The following is a 24,939-nucleotide window of genomic DNA, read 5'->3' as shown; positions in this document are numbered from 1 at the left end:
TGGAAATTAAAAGTGAATTAAGTGCAGCACACACATATTAAATTCGATGAAATTCACAACATTTTGCACACACTGTAACATCGGCAAATATCGTCGCATTGAGATCGGGTTTTCGCAGACTGAGAGGGGGAATCTCGCTCTTTTCTTATTGTATGGAATAATTCGTGGTTAGGGTGAGGATACCGCCGATAATTAGTGTCAAAAGTGTCGATTATGCCATGACCTGCCCGCCTGTAGCTGACGCGCAACGGAGCGGCCAGTGACCCCCGCGTACCCGGCACGGAGCTGTTCCGACGGTGATTTAATGACTTCCAGATGTCGCTGGCCTGGGAAACTAAGAGGCACGATTTCGGCCAGTTTTCGGCGCTGTGCTCTCTGGCCTGCAATCAACACACAAGTTTTCTAAGTTATTTACCTCTTTCTTCCGTTTTGCTACCGGTATCTTGAAGGGCATAAGATTTGATAATTTGCGTAATTTGAGGGTTCCAAATGAAGATTTAGATGACATATCTTCAAATTTCTATTGCGGATTACCACTGTTTGAATTTATAACCACATTCGGTTTGAGTTTAAGCAACTCCACTGTGCACGGTACCAATTGTTTTTGCACACACAAAGAAGAGAGAAAAAGGAACAAAAGGTAGAAAAATACTCAAAAACAAGAAATCCAGAGCAATAGTGTTTTCCATACATTTTACTGGGTCTCATTTTTGTGGACAACACTACAGGTGGCCATATGAAATTTCTTAACATTCTCACGTGTGTTGCATTAGATCCAGGAAATCACATTCACACCAACAAGATCAACTTTTTGAACTTGAAAAAAAAAAAAGATATATATAATTAAATCTCAAAATATCACATGACCACATATAAAGGGGAGGAAGGGGAGTGATTGACAGAAGGACCAATATTACATTCACAACTCAAGCATACTCTTTGCATGACAAAAGCGTTGCTTTTTTCTTGCATATCTACATACATATATATGTGTATCATGGTTGCTAGAGTTTGTTATTTGATGGTGCAATGAAACGATAAGAGACTTGCACACAGTCCAGCCATAAACATGCATTAGCATCTGAAGGAAGATTGGGGAAGAAGATACCTGCAGCACTTGACATACTTATCAAGAGGTGAACATTAGTTCGTGACTGTTTTCGTTACTTCACATCTCTTCTCTTCTGTTCTTTGGGCTTTTTTCAACAAACAGACTGGACAAAGAAAATCACAGCTACTAATAACACTGTCTATGTATATACAAATGTGCATGTGCAAAGGTACTTGCGCCTTTGTGAATCTACAAATGTACCGGTATTCAACACACAAAAAAAAATAATCCTCTTTTGCCTTTGCTTTAACAATGTTAACGAAAAAGAAAAAAAATACACGAAACATCTACAGCACTCTTGCTGATGGCTGCTTTCATGAGCTGTGCGCAACATCTAGTCAATGCAATGGCTTGATACTGAGTGGAAAGGAAAGTTTTTCAGAATACACTAATCATCTCAGAGTGGTCCACGCACTTTGAGACATCTATAGAAGGAATTTTAAGCTCATGAAGAAAATGAAACAGCTCTTCTTGCAGCAAAAAACAGCTTCAACAAATATAAGAGAGAACGTGCCATCTGCTTATGACTGTGAAGAAAGATGAGTAAAGTAAGGTTGGTAACAACTGGAAACTCTCAGTGAATTCAGTATGCATGTCAAAAAGAGGCATGGTGAGGAGAAAGGACACCACCTGCAGAACAGGGGGAAAGTCCTGAATACATCAGCACGAGCTTTTTTTCCACTTATATCTCTCCAAGAACTCTTAAGACATAGTAAAACTGCAGTCCTATATTTTAGTAGAGGCCACATCTCAGCAGTAAAAAAAACTCTACCGCAGTCAACCATGTTTCGTTCTCAAATCTTATGCATCTCCTTTTCCTTATAACATGTATCATCTCATGAACATGGTTATCTTAAGGGTAAACCGAAAGAAAAAAATAAATGAGACACTGAAGCTAGTGACATAAAAAGCCAAGAATCAAGGCATAAATAAGTTTCTTTGTAGGCCAAAAAGAGCAATGATTGATCATTTTACAGGAAAAAAAAAATCACCTGGGGGCAACAAAAAGCTACAAGAAAAAAACCCACAACACATTCAGTCAACAAGGTAAGAAACTCATGAATCGTATCAGCTGGCCATAACTTATGTTTTTACAATCGACTCTACATTTCTGATGAGAAAAACATTGGTAAAGAAAAAATAGTCTTCTCTACTTAAAAGGAACGCCGGATTTGTTGGGGGATTTTAATGCCAGGAATCTACTGCCAAGCAATCCCACTATATTAGTAACAATTAACTGTCAAATAAGCATCTGCAGATCTGCCTCAACACCAGTTCTCCCAAATGGCTCTCATAGAAAAGAAAAAGAAAACCAAAACGCCAACAAAATATTCAAGCCTGTTAAGTAGCAGTACTTTTCAATTTCTTGAAACTATATTATATACAACCAACATTGCAAAATCCACCTATGGCATACCATTATTTTCTGTGGAAAGGGGGCAGCAACTTGGTTTTATTTTCGTATTAATACCTGACCCTCATAGTAATTCATCCCCCTAAAAAAAAAAAATCACATAGCTGAGAGTATATACAACAAATTACATGTAAACCTGCGAGAATTAAACAATTAAGACCTCAGATTGCACACATTTTCAAGAACAGATGGGGGATGATGATTGAAAGTCAACTGAAGACTTGAAGAATACAAAACAAAAAGCGATTAACCTGGGTCTTCTGAGAACCCAAAAACCGGATATCTCTGTGATGTATATGAAAGATTAATAACTTTTATATTTCAAACACAAAAAAGCACTTTATAATTCTGAATTCTAGCAACAATGACAGAACATTCAAATCATTCAATACAATCACACAAGCAGACGTACAAATTTATGTACAATTCTTTTTTCACCCATACACAATATGTACAGCCAGGCACCATACACTTTTCATCATAACTTACTACATTGATCCAAGGAACTCCTCAAAAACTATAGATCTATGTAAAGTTTTTAAAAAAAAAAAAAAAACAAAAAAAAAAAGCACCACACCGAAATAAATAAAAGAAAATAAAACAACTGTACACTAAGTCAGTCAAAATAGACAACAACAAAGGCAAAAATAGGGAGAAAGGGGAAAAAGAGATTGGGTCTTGAGAGGGAGAGGGTAAAGGAGGTGGAAACAAAATGTTAAAAACTTTATATGGTGAGCTGCGCTGTGTTCATCTAGTAAACACCATGGGCTGTGGCTCTCACACAACATATAAGAGCAGAAAGATAAATACCAGCCACCTTTCCTTCAAAGACACTCTCAGATAGTGGAATTTCTAATGAAAGAAATCTGGAAAATATTCTGTCATATACTTGGTAAGACAAGTATTTCTCAGACTGGAACATTTTTTCTACCCACTTTCATTATTTTAATATAAATTGTTCCTAAATCAAATCCGACACTATAGGCTCACCTCCTTTTCATTTTTAAACATCTTAATTTTCGCCCTTTTTTTCCGTGGATTTAATCTGGTTCTCATTAGCTCAAAAGAATGTTAAGGATACAAATTTGCCCCTTTAAAACAAATTTCAAAGGACAGGTAAAACCTACCAAGCAAACTGTTTGGACACGGTATTATTAAATATTAAATGATCAGACCATGACACCATAAATAGTAGGCTGGAATGTGGAGAAATCACCCCACAAAAGGAAGATTTTCACACCACTCCACTCCACTGATACCACAAGGGTCATCATCACGCTCATCTAACAATAACATTACTCTCATCAATCATCTTTTCTTTCCCATCTGGTTCCAAAAATCAAAAGGAGTCAATGTAGAACAGGGATGGGGTGGGGGAATTTTGTATGCAGGAGCTAAGAAAAATACCTTATTTCAATTCATCCTTTCTAACATCCCATCATGTGAATTTGGTGTTAAGGAAGTATAGAATTTCACTTTTGTTGTTGTTGTTGTTGTTGTTGTTGTATATCTCCTCCACTTCTACTGCTACAAAGTACACAAAATTCCCACTCTTTGTTTAAAAAAAAAAAAAAAAAAAAAAGAATGCAGGTAAGGGCTGCGAATTCTATTTACACAGTAAAACTTATACACTGTTACCCATCAAGCTGCAGCATTCAATATATTCATATACGTTCCAGTGCAAAATTAATGTCCAAGCCAGATAAAAAGGTAGATGTATTTATTTGACTGTAGAAAAACCACTGCGTTTAAACAAAGTGAAATCATAAATTACGAATAAAGATGTGCAAATGAAATATGTTCACTAGAACTATACAACTGGCTATGACTTTATTACAAATAATAACACAGGCATACAACTAATAAAAAAAAAAAAATAATAAAAAACCCTTCACTGCCTCCTACAAAATGGAAAGAGAAGCAGCAGAGTGAACAGTATTCAGCACTTCCAAACCATCCTTCAGTCTCTTCATCTAAAAAAAAAAAAAAAAGTAAAAGCCCACACCATTCTCTAGAGATGCATTCTGAACCATTATCTACAATATGCTCAATTCCCATCACTGATGTACAAAGAACTTTTCATTGAAACTGATCATCGTGACCATAGAAGGTAAACCAAGACATCCATCAACTATAATTTTTTTCATCATGCCACTGACCATTCAAAACAAACAGTCGTGCACAAAAAAGTATAACTTTCAAGAGGAATGTGTTCAAAATTATTCCCACTACACTACTACAGAACGGTAACTACTTCCAGCTCCTTCTTTTATCTTTACTATCGGTAAATAGACTATCAGTGCCCTAACCAAATCAAACATAACCCCTTTTATCATGAACAGTCAAATCACTATATTACCATCATTACGGGGGGGGGGGGGGGGACCACCCTTCATCTATCTTCCTTAGTGCACCCTGCCTGACATGTCAGTAGGGCACACTGTGAGCTTACCTTTTTAATGTAGTACAAGTAAACTGGGTGCAAAAGCTTTAATACAGGATACTCAGGATGCTAGGTTTCAGGATTTCTGAGTCATTATAAAGCTCTCTACACTTTAAAATACAGAGAAAAGCAGTTAAAATAAACAATGTTCTCATTCAAAGATTTTGGAGGACTTGGTTGACAAAATATGTTAATAGAGTTATGTCATCAGATTAAGGCTGATATACATATGCATCAAATTCATTTAGGTCCATCTTAACCTTCATCGCAACATCAGTCCTTGCATACCACACTTATTTACAAATGTTTAAAACAAGATTTCCCTGTACAAATTTACACATTCGCATCCAGCCTTACCTAATTCATTTTTTTTATTTTAATTCCTACAATTGTGGGCAAGTAGAAATCAGAAAATTAGCTCAAAGCAGAGGTGGTTTTCAACATCATTCTACTACTTTGCCAACAACTCCAATCAAATCTTTCACATGAAGTAACTGATGCATGGTGAGTGCACTTGTGTGAGTGTGATTAATGTTAATCACAAGCATCAACATTGGGGCCGTCCATTCTTAAAAGTATAAATTAGCTGTAACTATCTGCAACTACATTTCAAATTACATTTTCTTCTTCACTCTATTTCACAACATTTTAACTCAAATCCTGCACTAATCAGAGGAAAACAAAAGCCATGGGCACAACATACATCAATAGCAAAAGATGCATACCGCCAGGGTCTGATGATAAATGAACAGGTCCTCTTGAGGATACATAAATACCGTCTACTGTCAGCAAAGAATATTTTGCACTTGAAAAAGTTTTATTTTAAGCAACTGCTGACAAACCCTTTCTACGATTCTATACATGAAAAGAAAAAGTACCGGTAGTAGAAAGAAGCAAGAAATGACCACTCATTTTCTAATACTTTTTCATAAAAATCAAACTTTAAAAAAAAACTTTTCTAAAAATAGACTTGTCCCAGAGCACAAGTAATTGCGAGTCTCTTTTTTGTTGTTGTGGTCAATGGTCACTCAACTTCCTGTCTGTTTACTCACATTAATCCCTTTCCCTCAACTTGCAATACTTCTTTCCCATTCCAGAAATTTGCTATCAAAGCCGAAGTACTACACTCCATTTCACAACTGTATGTAAAAAAAATAACAAAGGATATTTTAAAAAAGTATATACACTGCGCATGGCTTAATCAAGGCAAATTGAATTTGAATTTTTTCCAAACTTTACTACTAATAATTCAATAACAGCCTAGAAAATTTACATCTTAACAGCTATAGATAATACACATATATATGAAGCTGTTCATTTAAAAATCTTGACTGAAGAAGTCTTAGTGGTAGGCTCCCCCAGCCATTGGAGTCGGCGTGAAGCTGCTTAAATTGTGTAGATTAACTGGGAAACCTGTCGTGCTATTCCCAGAAACAACTTCAGGGGAAAAGGCATACGAACTTACAAACAGACATCTTGGCAGTACTGTGCAGAAAACAGAAACAATAAAATGCAACAGCTTTTTCAAAGCACAAAAGGTTGAAAAAGTATACTTCCAGAACTACTCAAAAGAGTTTCATTATGTGAGTAGTCCTTCTGAGATAACAACAGGCATAGTGACTTTCCAAAGTTAGACAAGAAGTATACACTGTTCAAAGGTTAAGTGGTGGGTCATCTTATTGGTGCAGAGTGAAAAGATGCATTATCTAAAACACAAAAAAATGACATAAACATAAAAAAGTGTCTTATTCATTTTTTAATACTATTATTGTTTCTTCATGCTATGCTGAGAGCATGTTGTAGGAAATTTACAAGATTTTTTGTTTCAGAAATGCTCTATTCTATTGCCTTTACTAGAGAAAACAAAAAAGGAACAAAGGAACAACATGCCAGTCATATACCTCATCTCTTCACAATTCAGGACTTCTCTCGTATCAACTAAAGCAGCTGTAAAATTAGTCTTAATCACCATGTAACACAGTAACGTAACTCATACATCACCTACAGTTCCTTTGAAAAATAAACACACATGTTCATGCAGATCAGGACACAAGTACTGGGGTGTGCACAATGTACATTGCAACCCAGACTTCTTCCATCCATTTTCTCCCCATTATTATTATCAACAACAAGCAAGCTTCCATCTCATAAGGTGACGGTGTGTCCCTCCATAAAAAGGCAAGATACAAAAATAACTGGAGGAAAAAAATGGCTTCTCATGAGTGCCTTGATCAGCACGGATCATAACTTTTTTAAAACAAAGTTCATTCACAGCCTTCAGGGGTCTCCTCGCCCCCACATCAGGTCTTCACTGGTTCAGTGGCACCGTCAAGGTTCAGTGTTATGTTCACAAGAAAAGCTGCTCATTCCAACTCCTCACAGAGGCAGAGTGGGGAAGTACGATAGAAACACTTATCATCATGCAAGAGAGCACACTGACAGAACCGAGTTCTTCTCAGGAGATGACATGTCATAGTTATTTTCAAAACTAAGTTGAGAAAAAGCTGTAGTCCAGGCCAAGAGATAAGGGCCACTCCTGAGTTTGCTTCAAGACTAATGAAAACTGGCAGTATAATTCATGAAAACACAGCGCACTTCACCGTGCATGAGCTTCCGCATTGGAAGGGCTGGGGTAGGATGGGGATGTGTCTGTTAAATTGTGATATATATATATACTATGACAGAAATGTCTACAGCAAGTATGCTAGAGTTTGAGCTCATTAGCAATTTTTGATGCAATGTTCTTGAATCCTATGGAGGTTCCAGAAATGCGTTTGAAACGTACGCCATTCAGGGACAAACGAGGCAGCTTGCAGACTTCCATCTCCCACTGCACTAGACTGTCTGTATTGGGATCTCCATGAACACACAGTAAAAGAAAACGCTCTCTCTGCTCATAGTCACAGTTGTTGGCCTCGAGCACCTGAAACCAAAAGAATAAGAAAGGTTAAAAAAAATACTTTGCTTACATGAACTTGATACCCGATACCCTCGGGGTCTCTAGATGCACCTGTAGCTATATGCGACAGAGGTTGGCTCAACTTTCATTATTTATTATATCAATTACAGATGGAATGCTGCAAAGACCATAATTATTAATGATACCAATTACAGATGGAATGTTGCAAGGCTTTGAATTGTCCAGGAACACAAAACTCCAAACCTCTTATCCATCCTTCATATTTGATTTAACCACATTCTATTTGGACATAAACTATTTTTCTGTTTTTAGAAAGCAAGTTATACTCAGCCCTAGAAAAAAAGAAGATGAAAAAAAAGAAGAAGAGGAAATGTGAAAAGCAGACCAAACATCTCAAATTCATCACACAAAGTGCTCTTCTGTACCTTTGATATACACTTCCTCATTACGATCTGAATAACATTTTGATGAGCCTGATTCACTACTTCCAGACCAGACAATTTCCACTCCCTAATGAACAATTCCTACGACTGGAGGCACAACAAGACATATTTAGATACAAAATTCAAACCTTTCGGATCTCCTTCATCATATCATTGGGATCCATGGCGCTCGTGGTTTTCATGCTCCATGTAAAACGAAGTGACCTGGGTTTGATACCCTCGGGGTCTCTAGTCTCACCCGACATCGACCTGCGGAAAACGTGGCTGCAAATTAGAAACAAAAACGGCTATTGGCAGTGACACCCTGACCAAGCGTGAAGCCGAAGCAGTGTGGGGACTGGGATGGAGGACAAAGGTGAACAAAATAAGAGTGGGGAGAGAACAAAACGAAGCAAAATTCATACAGAAAGAAATGGGGGGGGGGGGGGGGGGGACAACTAGTTTAAAAAAAGGAAAGTGGGTGGGTGGAACCAAAAAAAAAAAAAAAAAGAAAAGAAAGTTTCTAAAAGGAGCAATATGTCGTCTGACGACAAAACTACGAAGTACACAAAAAAAAAAAAATGTAAAAAGATACAGTTTATGAACAGGAACACAGACTAGAAACTAATCATAAAAAAAAGAAGAGCAAATCTAAGAATCAAAGCTACACTCAAACACAGAACGACAAAATAATAACTGGCATTCCCAAACGATACTTCAATGACTGGAAATTATTACTGTTATCATTTAACTGGGGGTTGTTGTTTTTTTTTACAGCATGCCTCTGATAGCCCAGTACCAATGCTGCTGAAGAATACAGCACAAGATAAGCTTGAGGCAGTCTGACAACATCTCGTTCCACCAAAATGAGGAAGTCTGGCATTTTGGTATTTCAAAAGAAAAAAAAAGGTTCTCCCCATCTTGTACACATACGAATGGTTTTGCAATAGACCCACAATCCATTTAATCACTATGTTTTGAAAGTGCTATTCTTAGGTTCTTTTTCTTACAAGGTTTCTTCTCTTTTTAACGAAGGAGAGGAAAATAATCACACAATCAAAATTGAAAGAAATTTAGAACAAGAGAATTAGAGTAGAAAAACAATGAGTGCAATAAAATCTGGCATTGCATTCAAAATGACGTTGGTGGGTGGGGATGGGGATGGGGGTGGGGAAGGTGCTGGACGGAGGGACTTCAATAACAGTAACTAACCAACAATAATGAGCAGTGAGGTTTCAGTTGGGTAAGTACACTAATAAGAGTTAGGATGACACACAGCCACACCTGCAATTCTTCTTCACAAAGATTAAACACAGTTTAGAAACAAATCGACTGCTTAGAGTAAGACTCCGCCACATGCCATTTTGAAAGGCAACATGTGATAGTCTTACCCTGAGCAGTTGAAATATAAACACCTTACACAGAAATTTACTCATGGCTGAGAGCCCCACTCTCACAACATTTCTCTCAGGCACTCTTTCTCCAAGTTTATGATGTTATACACAAATATATAGAACATTCACACTGCCCATTCAAATTCAGGCAACTGTTCAAAGAGCAATTTCAAGGTATCACAATCACCAGCACGAATTTGTCAAAGCATTATCCAGCCCTCAGAATTAGTGCGCCCTTTATCAATTATTGTCAGTAAGCAAGGAGTTATGGATTTGATTACACATGGGTTAGATAGAAAAAATTACAACAGAAATATCCGTGGAATATACACCCAACCAGACCTAATTAATTTCTACAACTCTATATTACCACTACTCCATTCGATACATTCACAGCCATTGAAAACGCAAAAGCAAAGGAGCAGATGTCACAGCAAGAGATCTATGCACATGAGCAACTGAATTAATAAAGCACCTTTAGCAAGCAAACAGGGTGACAACATCCAGCAATTGTTGAAAAGGCATGCGCGGAAAAGTCACTGCCATGGGGAAATAGGTGTCACTGCACAATTCTTCTTTTTTTTTCTTGGTAAGCTATCACATGAAGATGGCTTTACTTCTTGTAAAGCAACAATGGAAATGCTAAACAGTGATGACACCTACTGATTACTCTTGGAAAATATTTCTTTATTTTTTTAAAAAATATCATAACGAACTACCAAAACACGAAATAACAAAATTAACATTCTGATTTGTAGTCTTTTGAACTCAAGTACATTCAAAGTCAAAGAGAAGACTTGCGTTTTAATGGAATTTTTTTTTTAAAGTCTGGATTCAGGGGAAATTGGAAGAATGAACATGACATCTTAGAAAACGAATTGCATAATGTTTACTAAGGGATTTTTTTTCTAGTTCAGGCAAGTTGGATCTTCAAAATGTATTGTTAAAAATGGGTTGCAGGGTGTTAGCAAAAATTCCATCAAGCTGATGATAGACACTCATTGTTCATGATCATATTATTAAAATAAAAAAATAAAAACAACAGGAAAGCATTCTGTATGCACTTTTGAACTAAAGAGCACAAATTTAATTAAATAACCAAAGTTCCACCAAAAAAAAAAAAATCCAAACAGCCTTTGAAGCTATACTCCATTATAAGCCACACAAAAAGTATTGAGGAAAAAAAAAAGCTGACTCCTTTCCTCGCTTTGTCCATAAACTGTGTATACCAGTGAGACGAGTAAGGGGGATTAGAAACTGAGTGAAGTCAGAAAACAGCACTAGCCCAAAGGTTTCAGTGTTAAAGACTCAAGGAGGTTGAGTCCAGCATGAAAAAGTTCAAGATATCTTATAGCTGGCTTGGCTTCCTTTTTTTTCCCTTCTCAAAGCTCTGATTTGATTTGCGCTTTCTCTGTCAAGTACTCACGGTGACAGGGCGGGAGCCCTCCCGCTGGCATATGCATAAGGAGAGGAGCTCTGCAATCCACCATCAGGTCTGAAATTTAGTGGTTGGCAGTGGGGGGAGAAGAGAGACATCAATTGAGTGGAGGTAGTGATGCAACACTGACACACTTTTAGGAGTATCTCTTCTCTACTAGCATCTTATTTGGTATCTTCTTTGGATAGTTTTAAACACTTCTCTTCAATCCCTTTACAAACAAAAGGAAGGGGGAATCCATGCCAAAGAAGACAACTCATTGCCAGGTTTTCAACTCTTGCTCATGGACGAGCATTTCACACATTCCAGAATTTAATAACTTAGAACATGCAAAAACATGGATGGCCCTTTAGTAATTTGTCATTTATCTCAGTGATAACATACAGCATACAAGCAAGTTGCATATATTACGACAGAATGCAAGGAAGAAGACAGTGAAAGTACGGCATCAGTGTTGCAAGAATTTCCAATTAAAATAAACATGTAAAATAAATAAAATAAGTAAATAAATAAATAAAAAGAAAATATATAGTCATATGTAGGCATAAATACACTGTTTCCCTACAAAAAAGGCAGACACTTTGAGGGTGGATAAAGCTTTCTTTTGCACCCCTTTCAACTGTTCACTCAGACCAAGACAATTGCGATAACATTTTAGGTATTCACCATCCATGCATAGGGTAAAGAGTAAACTTTGTGAGGGCAGGTTACAGAGTGGAAGCTCTATTTTTACTAGCAGCAAAAACCCTCTAAGTTCTAGCATGATGCAACAACATAATGCAGATGGGGAAAAACATATCACACATCGGGCTCCTTTTTATACACACAGTTTAAAACCCTAAAGGAGATTTATCTCTCTGAAGGGGAACAAATTCAGGAAATAGCTGAAATTTCAAATTATATTTCAAGCCCTGTCCAAAAGAAATTTGTCCAACAAATTCAAAATTAGGAAAACCAGTGAATTTGTTCTTGAACATTATGCTCAGGAATACTGAAATGCACTGAAAATCAAACTTGTAATAGGTACATATTGCCAACGCAATAGGTACATATTGCCAACATATTAACCGAGTAAGGTATTCCAAAAACAGGAGGGAAACGAGAGTACTAAATTGAGTTTGTAAGGAAGTGTCTTTACAAACATTCCCCCCCCCCCCCACCCCTCAAAAACCTTCCCCACACGAGCTGAAAATAATTGTAAATAATTCCATCCTTGACATTAAGAAACAAAGAAATCTCTTCCATTTCTAGAGACTACACAGAAAAGGTACTATCCTGTTAGGTTTGACGAAACATGATATACTGCAGTTTTCGCCGCCCCCATCTGCCTCATTCATAAGACATTTAAACCTAACCTAAGTCTGAAGTCTGGTACAAAAACACACATCACTCCAGATCCACACACCTTTCAATCCCCACAAACTTACAGCTTTCCCTCTCTCATCACTTTTCAAAATTCCCCTGCTTGGTAATTTTTCAACCCTATGTGCAAACAAATTTTACCCACAGGCTTATTTTTTCTACTTCCCACCTCTTACATGTAGTTTTGATCTCTTATCCTTCTAAAAATATATTCAAAGTTAAGACCTCAAAAATAAAAACCTGTTGCCCACATTCCAACACCCTTAATAATATCTAAATATTTTTTTCAACATAAATTTGAACAAAACCAAAAATAACACAAATCTGCCCTGAGGAGAAACACAGTAAAACCTATGTCAGCTGCACTGTACTGGTCTGTCCGACTAACTGAGACAGAACCACAATAAATCTCTACAAATTAAGAATCAGTGTTTGGGCCACTGTCTAGCAACACTATATATATTTGTTGGATGATGTGCAACACACTCTTTGGTGCTTTTGAAAAACACACAGCACCATATAGTCAACAGTACAATGGTCATACCAAAAACTAGGAAGGGAAGATGCGGCGTAGAGGCCACTAAGCGTCTAAGGGATGGGCTGTTGGCTGAATTCGTCTGTGCGTTAAACATGCTCAGGCTTGTGCTAAGCTGTGCCAAAAACTGCTGTGCTGTGTTACACAGATATTGTCAAGTGACTGTTGTGTGGAAATATTACATTTTGTTTCAATTTTTAATAATCTTGTTGATGTATTTAACTCTTGTGGTGCCAACTCTAAATACACGGCCATATTCAGACATGCCGTCTCCCCAACATCTTCACATATCAAATTCCTAAATGACACCTTAGTGTAGTTGAAAACACTACAGTATGGAACCTCAAAAGGTTGGCACATGTTCATCTTCCTTGCATCAGAGGTTGGATATGCAATATTAATGCTCTCCTGGCATTAGCAAATGATTTGACAAACAGTTGTCAGTGTCATATATATCTTGACCAGTGGCCTCAATCAAGATTGCGTAGAAAACCTGTTTTCCCGTTATCTGAGGGAAATATGGCCAAAAATCAAATCCTGATCCTCAACAATTCAGATTTACTTTAAGGCAGGTCATGGTTGACAAACTTCTACAGACAAGTGAAGGCAGCAATTGTTCTGATGACCTAGACAGTTTCTTCATCAACCTCTCGATAACGAACAGTACCAGCCAATCCTTGACCCTTCCAGACTCTATACCATTGCCAAATGAAATGAAGCAAGCAGACATCATTTTAAGATCATGCCAAAGGGACCATGTGATACAATTAGAAAATATTGTATCTTACATAAGTGGGTTCATTGTCCGAAGACTTGAGAAATTTTTGTGCTATGCTTTTTTGGATTTAGTTCAAGACCAGACATCATCAGCTCAAAGACACCACCAGCTGATTAAACAAAAACAGTTCAGTAATTGTTCAAATGGTGGTTTGAAAAAACCTAGTCAAAATTTAATTGCTTTAGTGGGAACATTTGAGATGATTTTCCAAACGTGGTCTTGGAATGTTGTTGGGAGCCGACAAATACAGGAATTTAGTTATAAATAATAGTGTTCCTAATCTCGTAATACTTGCATTTTAGGGGGACAGACCTTAGAGATATAGAGATAATACCTAGAATCTAGATCTACCTCGTTCCTCAAAGTGCTTATTTATTCATTAATCTATATTATATGTTTATCTTTGTTTTAATGAGCATGCTCTAGGTGTAGATTCTAGATATCTATTAACAAATACGGTATTTGTTTATTAAGGAACGGGAAAAAGCACGTTTATAAGCTGATCGTGGATGCATAATTATAATAGGCGAATACTGGGTTTGCTGACTAGCGTGCCGTAATGCACAGACGACTTCGCAAACTGACTCGGCCCGCGGACAAGGGAATAGAGAGGCTACGCTTCGTCTTATCTTCCTAGTTTTTGGTCATACTGCACTTATGAAGAATGCAGAACCAGTAAGAAAAGAGAGCCTACTCACAAAATACAATATGATCTGTTTTCACATTATCTGTACTCCATACTCAAGTGACCCTTGTAAATAACTCTGTCCTTGACTCAAAATCTATTTTCAATACCACAACCAACCCCAAAATCTGCACAGACCACACTTAACCAGAGTTGTCTCAAAAAGGCGTGATATTCCTGTGTAATGGCTCCAACCAGCTCACAGACAGAAGTGTAGACAAATTAGGGAAATTTTTCTCGTAATGAAATGGAAAGTCATCATTGCCTTGCAAAAAGATTTTGCTATTAAATATGAATTTCTCAAACATTAACTCTCCTGAAGACAACCCATATTTTCCCCCATAGCTTTGATAAATAAGTTCATGTTCAAACAATTAAACATTCAACAAGAGTTAGCACACATACAGGAAGTGTATGTGCATGCAGCACAGTAGGTTTGCAGGTGGGGGATGGGGAGGAGGGGAGGAAAAAAAAAAAGTTTCAAAGCATGTGGATAACAAGACTCCGACTGCACTGGACAAATCAAACAGCAAGGAACTTTTCAAAAAAATTTTACTTGCAAGAATCCAAATGTAAGTTTTCAGTCTCATTCAGAGGTTTTAAATCAAAAGAAAATCGTACAAGTTTGTCCTAAACAACATCAGAAACTCTTGTATCAGCAATACCAGAAATCACAGCACAGAAGTTTCTTACTGGGTAAAAGTCTCTTTAGGCTAGAAATTAAAAATGAGGGCTGCAACTTTAACGGAAAGTTTTTGCTCAACTCACTCAAAACAACCCCGTTTTTTAAATGAAACCCACAAAAAAAAACATATCGACCAGGCTTTGAGGAGCCAATACTGTTCTACTTTTCTCTCTTTTTAATTGAACTTTGCAATACAAGTGAATAATTGTGTTTGAGTAAAACCTCTATTTTTTTAATTGATTAAAACACAGCCAATTTGTATGTCTTAGAAAATATATTGATGCACTTTCATTCAGGATTGTGCACCTTTTTAACTATTAAATAAAGTCTTCGTTTACTCTAGACCAGACTTAACATTTAGGTTCCTGTGTCTATAGTAATTCAACTAGGTTCATCCACACCTAGAAAATGGATCTAGATATTATTAAATACATCTGATCTCGAAACTATCTATTCTATAGTATTCTAAGCTAGAGTGTAAATCTAGAAAACTAAAATCTTGTTTTCTGTAATAATGAAATGTGATATTCTTTGCCAATTGTATCTAAAAACAGGGTTTGGTTGTAAGGAGACAAAGGATAAAAGTTAGACTGAGATATATCGGTTTTGGTTCCATGTGCTGGAAAGGGCTAACCGAGATACCTCAGTTTTGGTCTTGAGTTATAAAGAGGGCACCAGAAAATGTCATTTTCTGAAACTTCATTTAAACTCAATACAAAGATGGTTACAGTACAAGAGGACTTCCCCACTGCTGATAAACAAGCAGAGACATAGCCAATTCAATATGAAATTAATAAATATGTGAAACGGCCATGGCGGGTCTTGAGATAAGCAGCAAAAATCACTTGAGGAGGGGGGGGGGGGGGAGGGGGGGGGGTAGAATTAAATGCAAAACTAAAATAACAAGAGTAATAATGAAGGTGATGGTGGTGATAAAAACATATTTTTATAACTATAATAAAAAACAAAACAAAATGATAATAACAAATAGCCATGCACTGATATCAACTAAGGCTGGGTTTTCTTCCTTCGTTTCCTATCTCTATGGAATCAGTCTCTCACTTCATGATCCCACTATTCCAAACAGATTTTATTCACCTCCTCAGTTTTCTAGGAGATTATAGGAGTCCATTGTATTCACTCCTTTAAAGCTAAAACAACATCAAATGTTACAGTTTTTCACAAAAATGTCATAATATGTGTTTTAAAGTATAGTGTGTACATAAAGTTGTCACTTCAAAGGGGCAATGTGTGTAAATGGGAACTTCAGCACGAACATATAGTAAGGGACAAGGAGTAACAATACAAATATTACTACAGAGCAAGCCTTGAATGACTTTCTCTAGTGTCGTAAAAATTACAAGCCACACATCTATATTTATAAGAAAAATAATACAATAGTGTCCAGCACAGTAAGTTGGTAAATCAAGAAAAGTTTAGTAAAACACGCCTTTTAAAGTCTGATTTTGTAACTTTACTTCCATACTTAGCTAACGTACATCAAAAAGTCCTGAACACTTAACAAAATCTTATTCAATACCTTTAAAAAGTTTAAGAACCACTTAAGCATATTTCTTTGGTTTAATGGGTAAACAAACTCTTACATATGACACAGATATTCTTCGAGTCCTACGATTTCAATCTTGGAACATTAAAATGGGCAAGAACAATACCACTGATTACCTAAGAATTTTTTTTTAAAAGAAAGAAAAAAAATTCATTGGAACTACAAAACAAAAAAAGTTGAAGTACTTGGGCATCAGCTCCCAATACCTTGAGCTTAATTATGGCTATCAGTGACAGAGAAGAAGAACCCACTGACTGAAATATCGCTGCTGTTGCATGAAAAAGAAGTTAAAGTAACTCCTATCACTTATCTATACCAAATCAATCTGTTTGGTCAATGAGACACTTCAAACACTGGAAAATGAAGGAGAATAGGAAGAAGGGGGAAAACACCCACAAAAACAAAACAGGATAATTTGATAAGCATATAAAAAGATGATAATTTCCTAGGAAATTAAGATTTGGAGCGCCAAATATTATCATGAAGAATTATTTTAATTGAAAAGACCAAAACCTGATATGATATTTTCATTTAGCCTTATTGACATTGTTACATTAAGCCAGAAGTTTTATATGAAAGATGCTGACTGTATCGATTCCTATATTTGCAAAAGCAACAGTTGACTGATGACATTACCACAAAAGTGGGGTGTACAGGGATTTGTTTCACAACAGTGCAAGGAAAGGGAGCCCACACATCTGAAGTTAGCAGTAGGAGAAAACAATTTCACTTTTGACTCTTTAATAAATATTTTAAAAAATAAATTTAAAAACAATGCCTCCCCACCCCCCCACCCCCTTCCAAAAAACAAAAAAAACCCGCATCCCCATCACTTCCTAATCTAAAGTCTACTGTTACTTCAATACTGCCACAGTTCATAAAGTACAACACGCCATGAAACTAAAAAAAAAAACATTGCCCAACTGAAATATCTTCACTTCATAAATGTACAACATTCTTTTGGGGAAAAAACAGAAATCATATATATGAGGTGCCTTCAAAGTTTCCCAGATACTCTTCTCATACAAAAACCAAAAGCTCACATAGCATGAGCTCCTGTTTTATATTTTCCATAGCAGTTCCATGCTCATTAAAATTTTACAAGTCTCAGTGATACTGTTTAGAAACGGCACAGTATTTTTCATTCTCCCCCTCTGTGTTTGAAATTTTTAATACAATATCGGGCGTTTCAGCATTTCTTTTGATTTTTTAAAATTACAGGTTCTTTAATAAAGTATAGAAATTAGTTTCTTTGAATCAATGTAATTGTGTTGGGGGGGGGGGGGGGTTTAAATCAAGGAAGTTTAAATTTTTTTTCGATAAAACAAGCTCCATCTTGGGTTTGACATTGTTGAAAATGAAAAAATACTACCGAGGACAGTATGAAGACACCACTACTATCTCGGGAGTCTTGAATTCAAAAGAAGATGTATGATGAAAAGTTGAGTATTGGGCACCAAGAGAAAGGTTTACTGAATGGCCACAAGGCATTAATGCATGGAAACTTATGTTTTAAGCAATATCTTGATTCCAAAAATGCATCCGTCTTCCCTCAACCTCTCTATATAATATTCTCTTGACCTGTGCCCTGCAACTTTTTCATTTAAAAATATTAAAATGGTATCAAAAAGAGCAAGTTGAAGAGATTCAGTTTATGCTCCATGAAACAACACCATCATTAAATAAAAGCCTAAGAACTTAGGTTTACAAAATATTTTGAATCTGTGTACAGCTGCAAGACTGGATCTGAGTTAAGGTATCAATACAGAGTGGCTGGCCAGTCTAGAAAATTTTTGTCAGCACCTCGTATATTGAGCATAACTAAAGGCAGAGTCACAACATACATTTTTATCTTATCTACATAAAAAAACTGGACACTTATTTGTTACGTAACTACTGAACCTGTTGGTAATTATGATTCATCATGATAAATCTATTAACTGATTGCCAAAAGCAACACGCACACACACACATCAAGCTAACTTGTTCTTTTTTAAGAAATCAAATAAAACAAAAGAAAGAAAGGGGAAAAAAAACGCAGGGTGATTTTTGAAGACTGAACAGTTCACTCTCAAAGCAAAGAGCAACTGCATAAAGAAAGAAAAACGAAGACGAATCATCAAATACCTCATTCCAGGACTGAATGCAAGAAGAAGTAACAGAAAATTCATTTATTTTATACACAAAATGCATAACATGTAAACAAGCATACAAAGGGTTAATATCAACCACCAGGTCATTCAGAGCCTGGTCAATTCCAAGAACAAAAAACAAGACTAAAAAGAATATTAATACCCTTGAAATAGTTTACCTTTATGAATCATTCAAGAACAAAAACGTCAATTCTGAACGTTAAACCAAATCAAACCTCAACCAAAGGAACTTAATCTTTTTTATTATTTCTTTTCAAAGGGGGCAATAAAACAAGGGAATATCAAGGGAAGAAAGGTAAGAAGTACTCTCTATTTTGTCACTTTGTTGAAACTTAACAATATTGTAGCCGGGGACAGACAAAAACAAGAGTGGGTAATCTCATACTTCATATCTTGAACAACAACAATCAATTAAGGCTCATACTCATTCACCTTATCACAGGAAACGTACAATAATACTTGAAAAAGTGTAGTAATAACTGTTACTTAATTCAAACAGGGCTTGAGAAAAACCCTCCAAGTCTTTTTATTTAAAAAAACAGAAGAAAATTCTTTTATTAACTTTTTTAATAGTTTAAAAAAAACTTTCAAAATCAGTAAAATAAGCCCTTTCAGTAACACCAAAAGCAATCCCCAAAGCTACTAGCATACTTGTGAAGAATTTAGTATGAACAGAAGGAAAGAAGGGTGGGTGGTTGGAGGGGGGGGGGAGAAAGGCAGCATAAGACACAGTGACTCACCTTCGGCTGAACTTTGAAGTTATTCTGTTGAAAAAAGAAGGACGCTGTCCTGCCATGGTAGAGGTGTCTGCTGGATGCTGTGAAACTCCTCCTGGGCCGTTGTATGTCGTTCCCACCATCTGTTTGCGTGCATCACGCCCGTGGAATGTGTTTCTTGCCTGCGTCCCGCGTGTCAGGTTGGGTTTCGTGCCAGGAGAAATGGCTGGACCCTTGCCAGGTGCAGTTCTGAAGTAGATTGCACCCAAGTCAGTTAAGCACAAACATTATTCTCAATCTGATCATACTAGAAAAACCTTTTCTTCCTCAAGACGACTGATGATGCAGTAGAAAAAAAATGTCGCCACTAACCTACACTGATTGAAATAATGAAAAATATTAACCTTTACATAATACCTCCCCCCCCCCTCCCATAAAGCCTAATCACCTCCAAGGAAAAAAATAGTTACAATTGAAAACCTATGTAGTTGTAAGACAGCCAAACTCCTCATCCAGACCTATGAAGGGGGAAAAAATCAGAGGGCTCTAAATCAGAGTACTTGGCAGGTATTAATCATCCTTTCCCATCAAATACCTTAGGAGCCCTCCCCTAGACTTTTTGTAACCATTACTTTCTTGTCTTTGGTGCTACTGTGTGCACTCTTAAACTGATGGCCTATATCCTGGACAAAAATGTACATTGCGCAAAATTCCATTTTAGCATTTTTTTTAAACTCAGAACCAAAAAGTTCAAAAGGAATGCATCACCTTCCTTTTGTGGTTGTCCCCAACTACAGCTTACAACTAGAGTGCAAAAGAATTTACCTTGGAACTTTTGATTTCCTACAAGATATTGTACTTACTAGAACAGAAGCAAAAGCAAGTTACACAAACTGTTCCACACTGCTCACCTACATACAAGGACTGAACAAGCCAGGAGAAAAATCAACCAACCTCCACGACTAAGACAACAATACCAGGATAAAAAAAGAGACAGACTGCCTGATAAAAATTAATAGGTAAACTACATATTCATATCAAAACAGAATTTTACTCTTAAGTCACAGGTTAGTTTTAGTTTTAATATAGGTTTTAGGGCGCTCGCAACTGCATACGGTCATATGAGTGCCAGAAGATTAGAGGTGTTACAACAGAGTAACAAACATTTTTAAAAAGAAAGGGAGATAAGGACGATAGATGTTCGATAGGAAAACAGAAGCAAACCACACCAGAGCACCCGCCAACCACCCAATAAGTGTCACAAGTTACAGGTAACAGCAACTGGACACGACAACAGCCATTTTAATTGAGAAACGAGACAAGCAACGACAAAAAAATCACAACAAACAAGAAACAGTAACCTTCAGTAGGTTAAGAAACTACAGGTCTTTCAACTTACGTAGGCCGATGGTCTGGCTCCGAGGCTGGCAGGTCACTGCCTCTGGCTGACTGGGATATGCTGGCTGACTTAGCATGTCCATGTCCTTTTGGGCGAGTGGATGAAGGGGTGGAGGTTGAACTTGTGCTGCTGGGGGCGTCAGTTGGGTTTGAACTAGAATTGCTAGTATGGCTGGAGGGGGGGATAAAAATTCATACTTCATCACGGAATACAAAAATAAAAGACTGCAAAATTCTTTCCCTAACCTTCCCCTTCCTTGGTCGTGAAATGGAAAAATGGACATATTGATCATTTCAAGATTTTGTAGAAAGATGCAACTATTTAACAACAAATAATTAGATACAAACACAATTTTCCTGGACACCATTTACATACTTTGTTCTAAGAATATATTACTAGATGCATCAGTCACAGGTACAACAAAGCTAAAACAAAAATTACCTACCTGCGTATATCTTGACCATTTGTCGTTCGAGGCTTTTCAGCTGGGCCTTGAGCCCTATTGTCTCCAGGGCTGAATGTACTTCTTCGAGGAATGCCAGTGCTGTGGCCATGGCTCATGGTACTGTTTTTGGGCGTCGATGAGGAGGCTGAACCTGAGTGAGGGCTTTTTCGAGTAGGCATTGTAGCCCTTGCTTGAGAACTAGAGATCTGGAAGATTCAAAGACTCCGAATGAAATTTCGACAAGCCTACGAAATGACAAGAGTGACTATCAGAGTTTCACACTGCACGGCAGCAGCAAATTCTCTAACAGCTCCATAATTTTCCTTCAAATATCAAAATGTTTGAACTGCTGCAGAATAAAACTGATGAAAACATGATTCAGGACAATTTTTATATATTTTTAACCAGATACAAAAGTCACAGTTGCCTCTTCTGTTTGTAAAACATATACCAATCTCATTGTTTTCAAGAACTATAGGAGTACACTTGCCCCTCCCTGAATTAGACAAAGGGACCTTGCGAAAATGATGTCTTCTTAGCTGTCGCAAATGTCCAGACAAAGATAATCATTTCCCACACTCAAGACTGCAATTGTGAACCATCTTTTACACATTAATCAAACTTGTATTGTGAACCAACTTTTACGGATAGATCAAACTTGTGGTGTGAACCTAACTGGTTTCTGTGAACAAGACATAAAAAATCTATACAAACAAATGTACTAAAACAATCATTGTGCAACAATTGTGCTTTGCACTTTGCTATACACTTTTCCCCTCTCACAAATACTGTGTAAACGAAAAACAATATGAACAGCAGATAATCTCTTTTTCCCCCATGACCTAACGGCAATGTCCTGGAAACTAAAATATGTCTATTTTATTGTCACCACTGAGTCTTTACTAGTGTTCACATTCTGTTGCTGTAACATAAAGTTAAAACAACTCTTATAACCAAACCTACAGCTTAAACAATTTTTAAAAAATCACTGCCTCTAAAAGAAACTCCTGAATAAATGCAGCTGAATAATATCTCCAGAAACTTCTGTCCATCTGTTCAGATTAATAGCATTATTGTAGGTTGTGCCGAATATATCATCAAAATCTAAAATCACTATTAGGATGTCTTGCTTAGGATTTTTACAAAAAGAATACAAAAACTGACAATTGTGACATGTTCTGCTGCAAATCCTTCCCATCCTAATCCCAGTACTTAGCGCTATCAATGAATCACCTACCGATGTCGAAGTCTTTGGCCACCACATGAAAAATAACTACAGTTCACATTTTATACAAATCAGAGTATTACTCAGTTTTATTCTGCAGAAGAGACAACAGACCTCATGACCACACCCAAAACGTACATGAAGCAACCAAAGTAAACCCAACACCAGAAAAAGGATCTATATGTTGAGCATGAACAGAGCTAATAGATATCTAACTGCAAAAACTATGCAATCGTCTAGCTCTAAGGCTTTCCAAAGTTACTGCTAAATTGGTACTAGTCACATTTTCTCCAAACTAAAACATCATTCCACATTCCAAAACCCATGTGAGTGCAAACGGTGGTCAATAGAACAACATATTAAGAGGCATCAATGTGATCACAAACATCTTTACAAAACCAAATCAGAAGGAAGGATGAGAACTAACCAAATCCATGCCAAAAATGCTAAAGGTGACAAGCCAGAGATTATGAAAAAAGCATTCATTCATGTCTTCAGTGTACCCTATACCAAAGCTGTGTCTACATGTACAGTAACACCAGTTTGTATTCATCCAGAAGCAGCATATACTTGAGGGAGAACAATTAGGCATACCATTACAAGGCATCAGGCTTTGTGCTTCATTTCTTCGTGAAATAAAAAATGAATATCCCTTTGTTGTATGTATCAAATGAGTAGAGGTTATTTTAGGACTAACCTAGAGATTAGAGAATTCATAATCCTTTAAACTTTTAAAGAGAGAGACAAGAGAAAAATAAAAAAATAAAAATAATAATAATGAACTTTATGAACAGAGATGTAGTTTAATGGGATTGTTTTTCTTCTGTTACCTTCATGCCCTCTGCTGAGCCCCTTGGTGTCTTTGGGCGTGAAGAAGGGGCAGCATTCTCTTTTGATGATGATGAAGTGGAATGATTAGAACTCTTTCTCGCATGCATCTAATGGGAAAATATTATACAAAAAGATTCCTTTGGGGAGTGCTGCCAATGAAATCTATTTGCAGCAAAAAAAATAGTATGAAATGCGTAACAATCTTCATTAGGGACAAAAACAATAAAACTTCAAGTTAGGGTTTTTAAAAAAACTCCAAATAACAAAACACTGTTTCAAAATCTAAAACAGCTGTTTCAAAATGACCCAATACCAAGTGCATGTTCCATATTCCTTTGCAATTTTTTGCTGACAAGAAAATCGACAGTGCAGAAAAAGGAAATGCATTGTGCACCATCCATTCAAGAACCATTCCCACAAGCTAGCAACTACATTTAAAAAAATATAACACCACAAGTATAATGTCCTCGTAGGAGCATTCCCAGTCAGGGAAAGACAGGCTTGCTGCACATCATAGCCAAGTATGTTGTGTGTACGAGTACGTGTGGAAGTGTGTATATAAGTAAGTGTCAACTGATAAATCAGATCTTCAACCAAAAACAAACCAAAAAAAACCAAGATAGGGGTTGAACATATTTATGAGAAATTAATCAGGACATAAACCTTTGCGTTGCAATGAGAACTATTTCCAAATAAAAGAAAATATTACAAGTGCTTCCATGCACCTGAAGCCATGTCCAATCAGGTGAAGCCTTCAGCTATTTGCTTTGTCTCCCTGTACAATAAGCTAAGCCTTGCAAATGAAAAATGTTCACTGCATAAGTACATGAGTTATGCTCAAAGCAAACTGAACAGACAATAAAACCATAGTAGATAATCAGAGTTTGAAATTTTTTTTCCTTGCATTGTTTTTCATAAAAATTAATTAAAAGTTTTCAAGCCGATTTGATTTCAAAACATGAAATTGAACACTTTGCCTTATATATCTTAGAAAAATCAACCAGTTTCTCATAATTTATAAATTGATTATGTGAAAAACAAAACCAAGTACATCATGGTATTCCTGCCCAACTATACAATACATTCAACATACGGTGTGTGTGTGTGTGTGTACGCATGTGTGCCTGAGCATGTGTGTGTATGTGCACGCGCGCACTACCTGTGTGTGAGAGAGACAGAGAATGGACAAAGAGTTTCAAAGTATCCGAAAAGGCAAACTGGTTGTATGGGAACTTAGACACATGTAGATTAGAATATAAATGGTAATTATTTGCACACAGAGGCTTTAAGACATTGTTTTTAATTTGGAAAGTTTGGACCAAAATATTGACTAGAAACCATCTTTTGAGAATTAAAACTGCTTTTAGCTTACCTAAAGTTGCACACACATACTTTGATTTTTCAAGGTAACCCCCC

General features: G+C 36.7%; 1 protein-coding gene across 11 annotated transcripts in view; it reads right to left on the bottom strand.

The window, feature by feature from the left end:
* Window positions 1-674: 674 nt before the first annotated feature.
* Window positions 675-24,939, bottom strand: part of LOC101852122 (MAP/microtubule affinity-regulating kinase 3) — a gene marked incomplete in the record, with an annotated part of 55,118 nt that continues 30,853 nt past the window's right edge. For 6 of the 11 annotated variants that reach the window (XM_013087959.2, XM_013087961.2, XM_013087958.2 and 3 more), the window contains 8 exon segments: window positions 675-7,891; window positions 8,460-8,595; window positions 11,131-11,199; window positions 18,882-18,893; window positions 19,648-19,872; window positions 21,023-21,193; window positions 21,468-21,673; window positions 23,523-23,630. In XM_013087959.2, coding sequence (XP_012943413.1) covers window positions 7,673-7,891; window positions 8,460-8,595; window positions 11,131-11,199; window positions 18,882-18,893; window positions 19,648-19,872; window positions 21,023-21,193; window positions 21,468-21,673; window positions 23,523-23,630 — 1,146 coding nt within the window. 11 annotated transcript variants of the gene reach the window in all.

This window comes from Aplysia californica, unplaced genomic scaffold, assembly GCF_000002075.1.
Source record: "Aplysia californica isolate F4 #8 unplaced genomic scaffold, AplCal3.0 scaffold00664, whole genome shotgun sequence".
Classification (NCBI taxonomy): Eukaryota; Metazoa; Mollusca; class Gastropoda; order Aplysiida; family Aplysiidae; genus Aplysia; species Aplysia californica.
The sequence above is the reverse complement of the archived record's forward strand: the minus strand, read 5'-3'. Positions and strand labels throughout refer to the sequence as shown.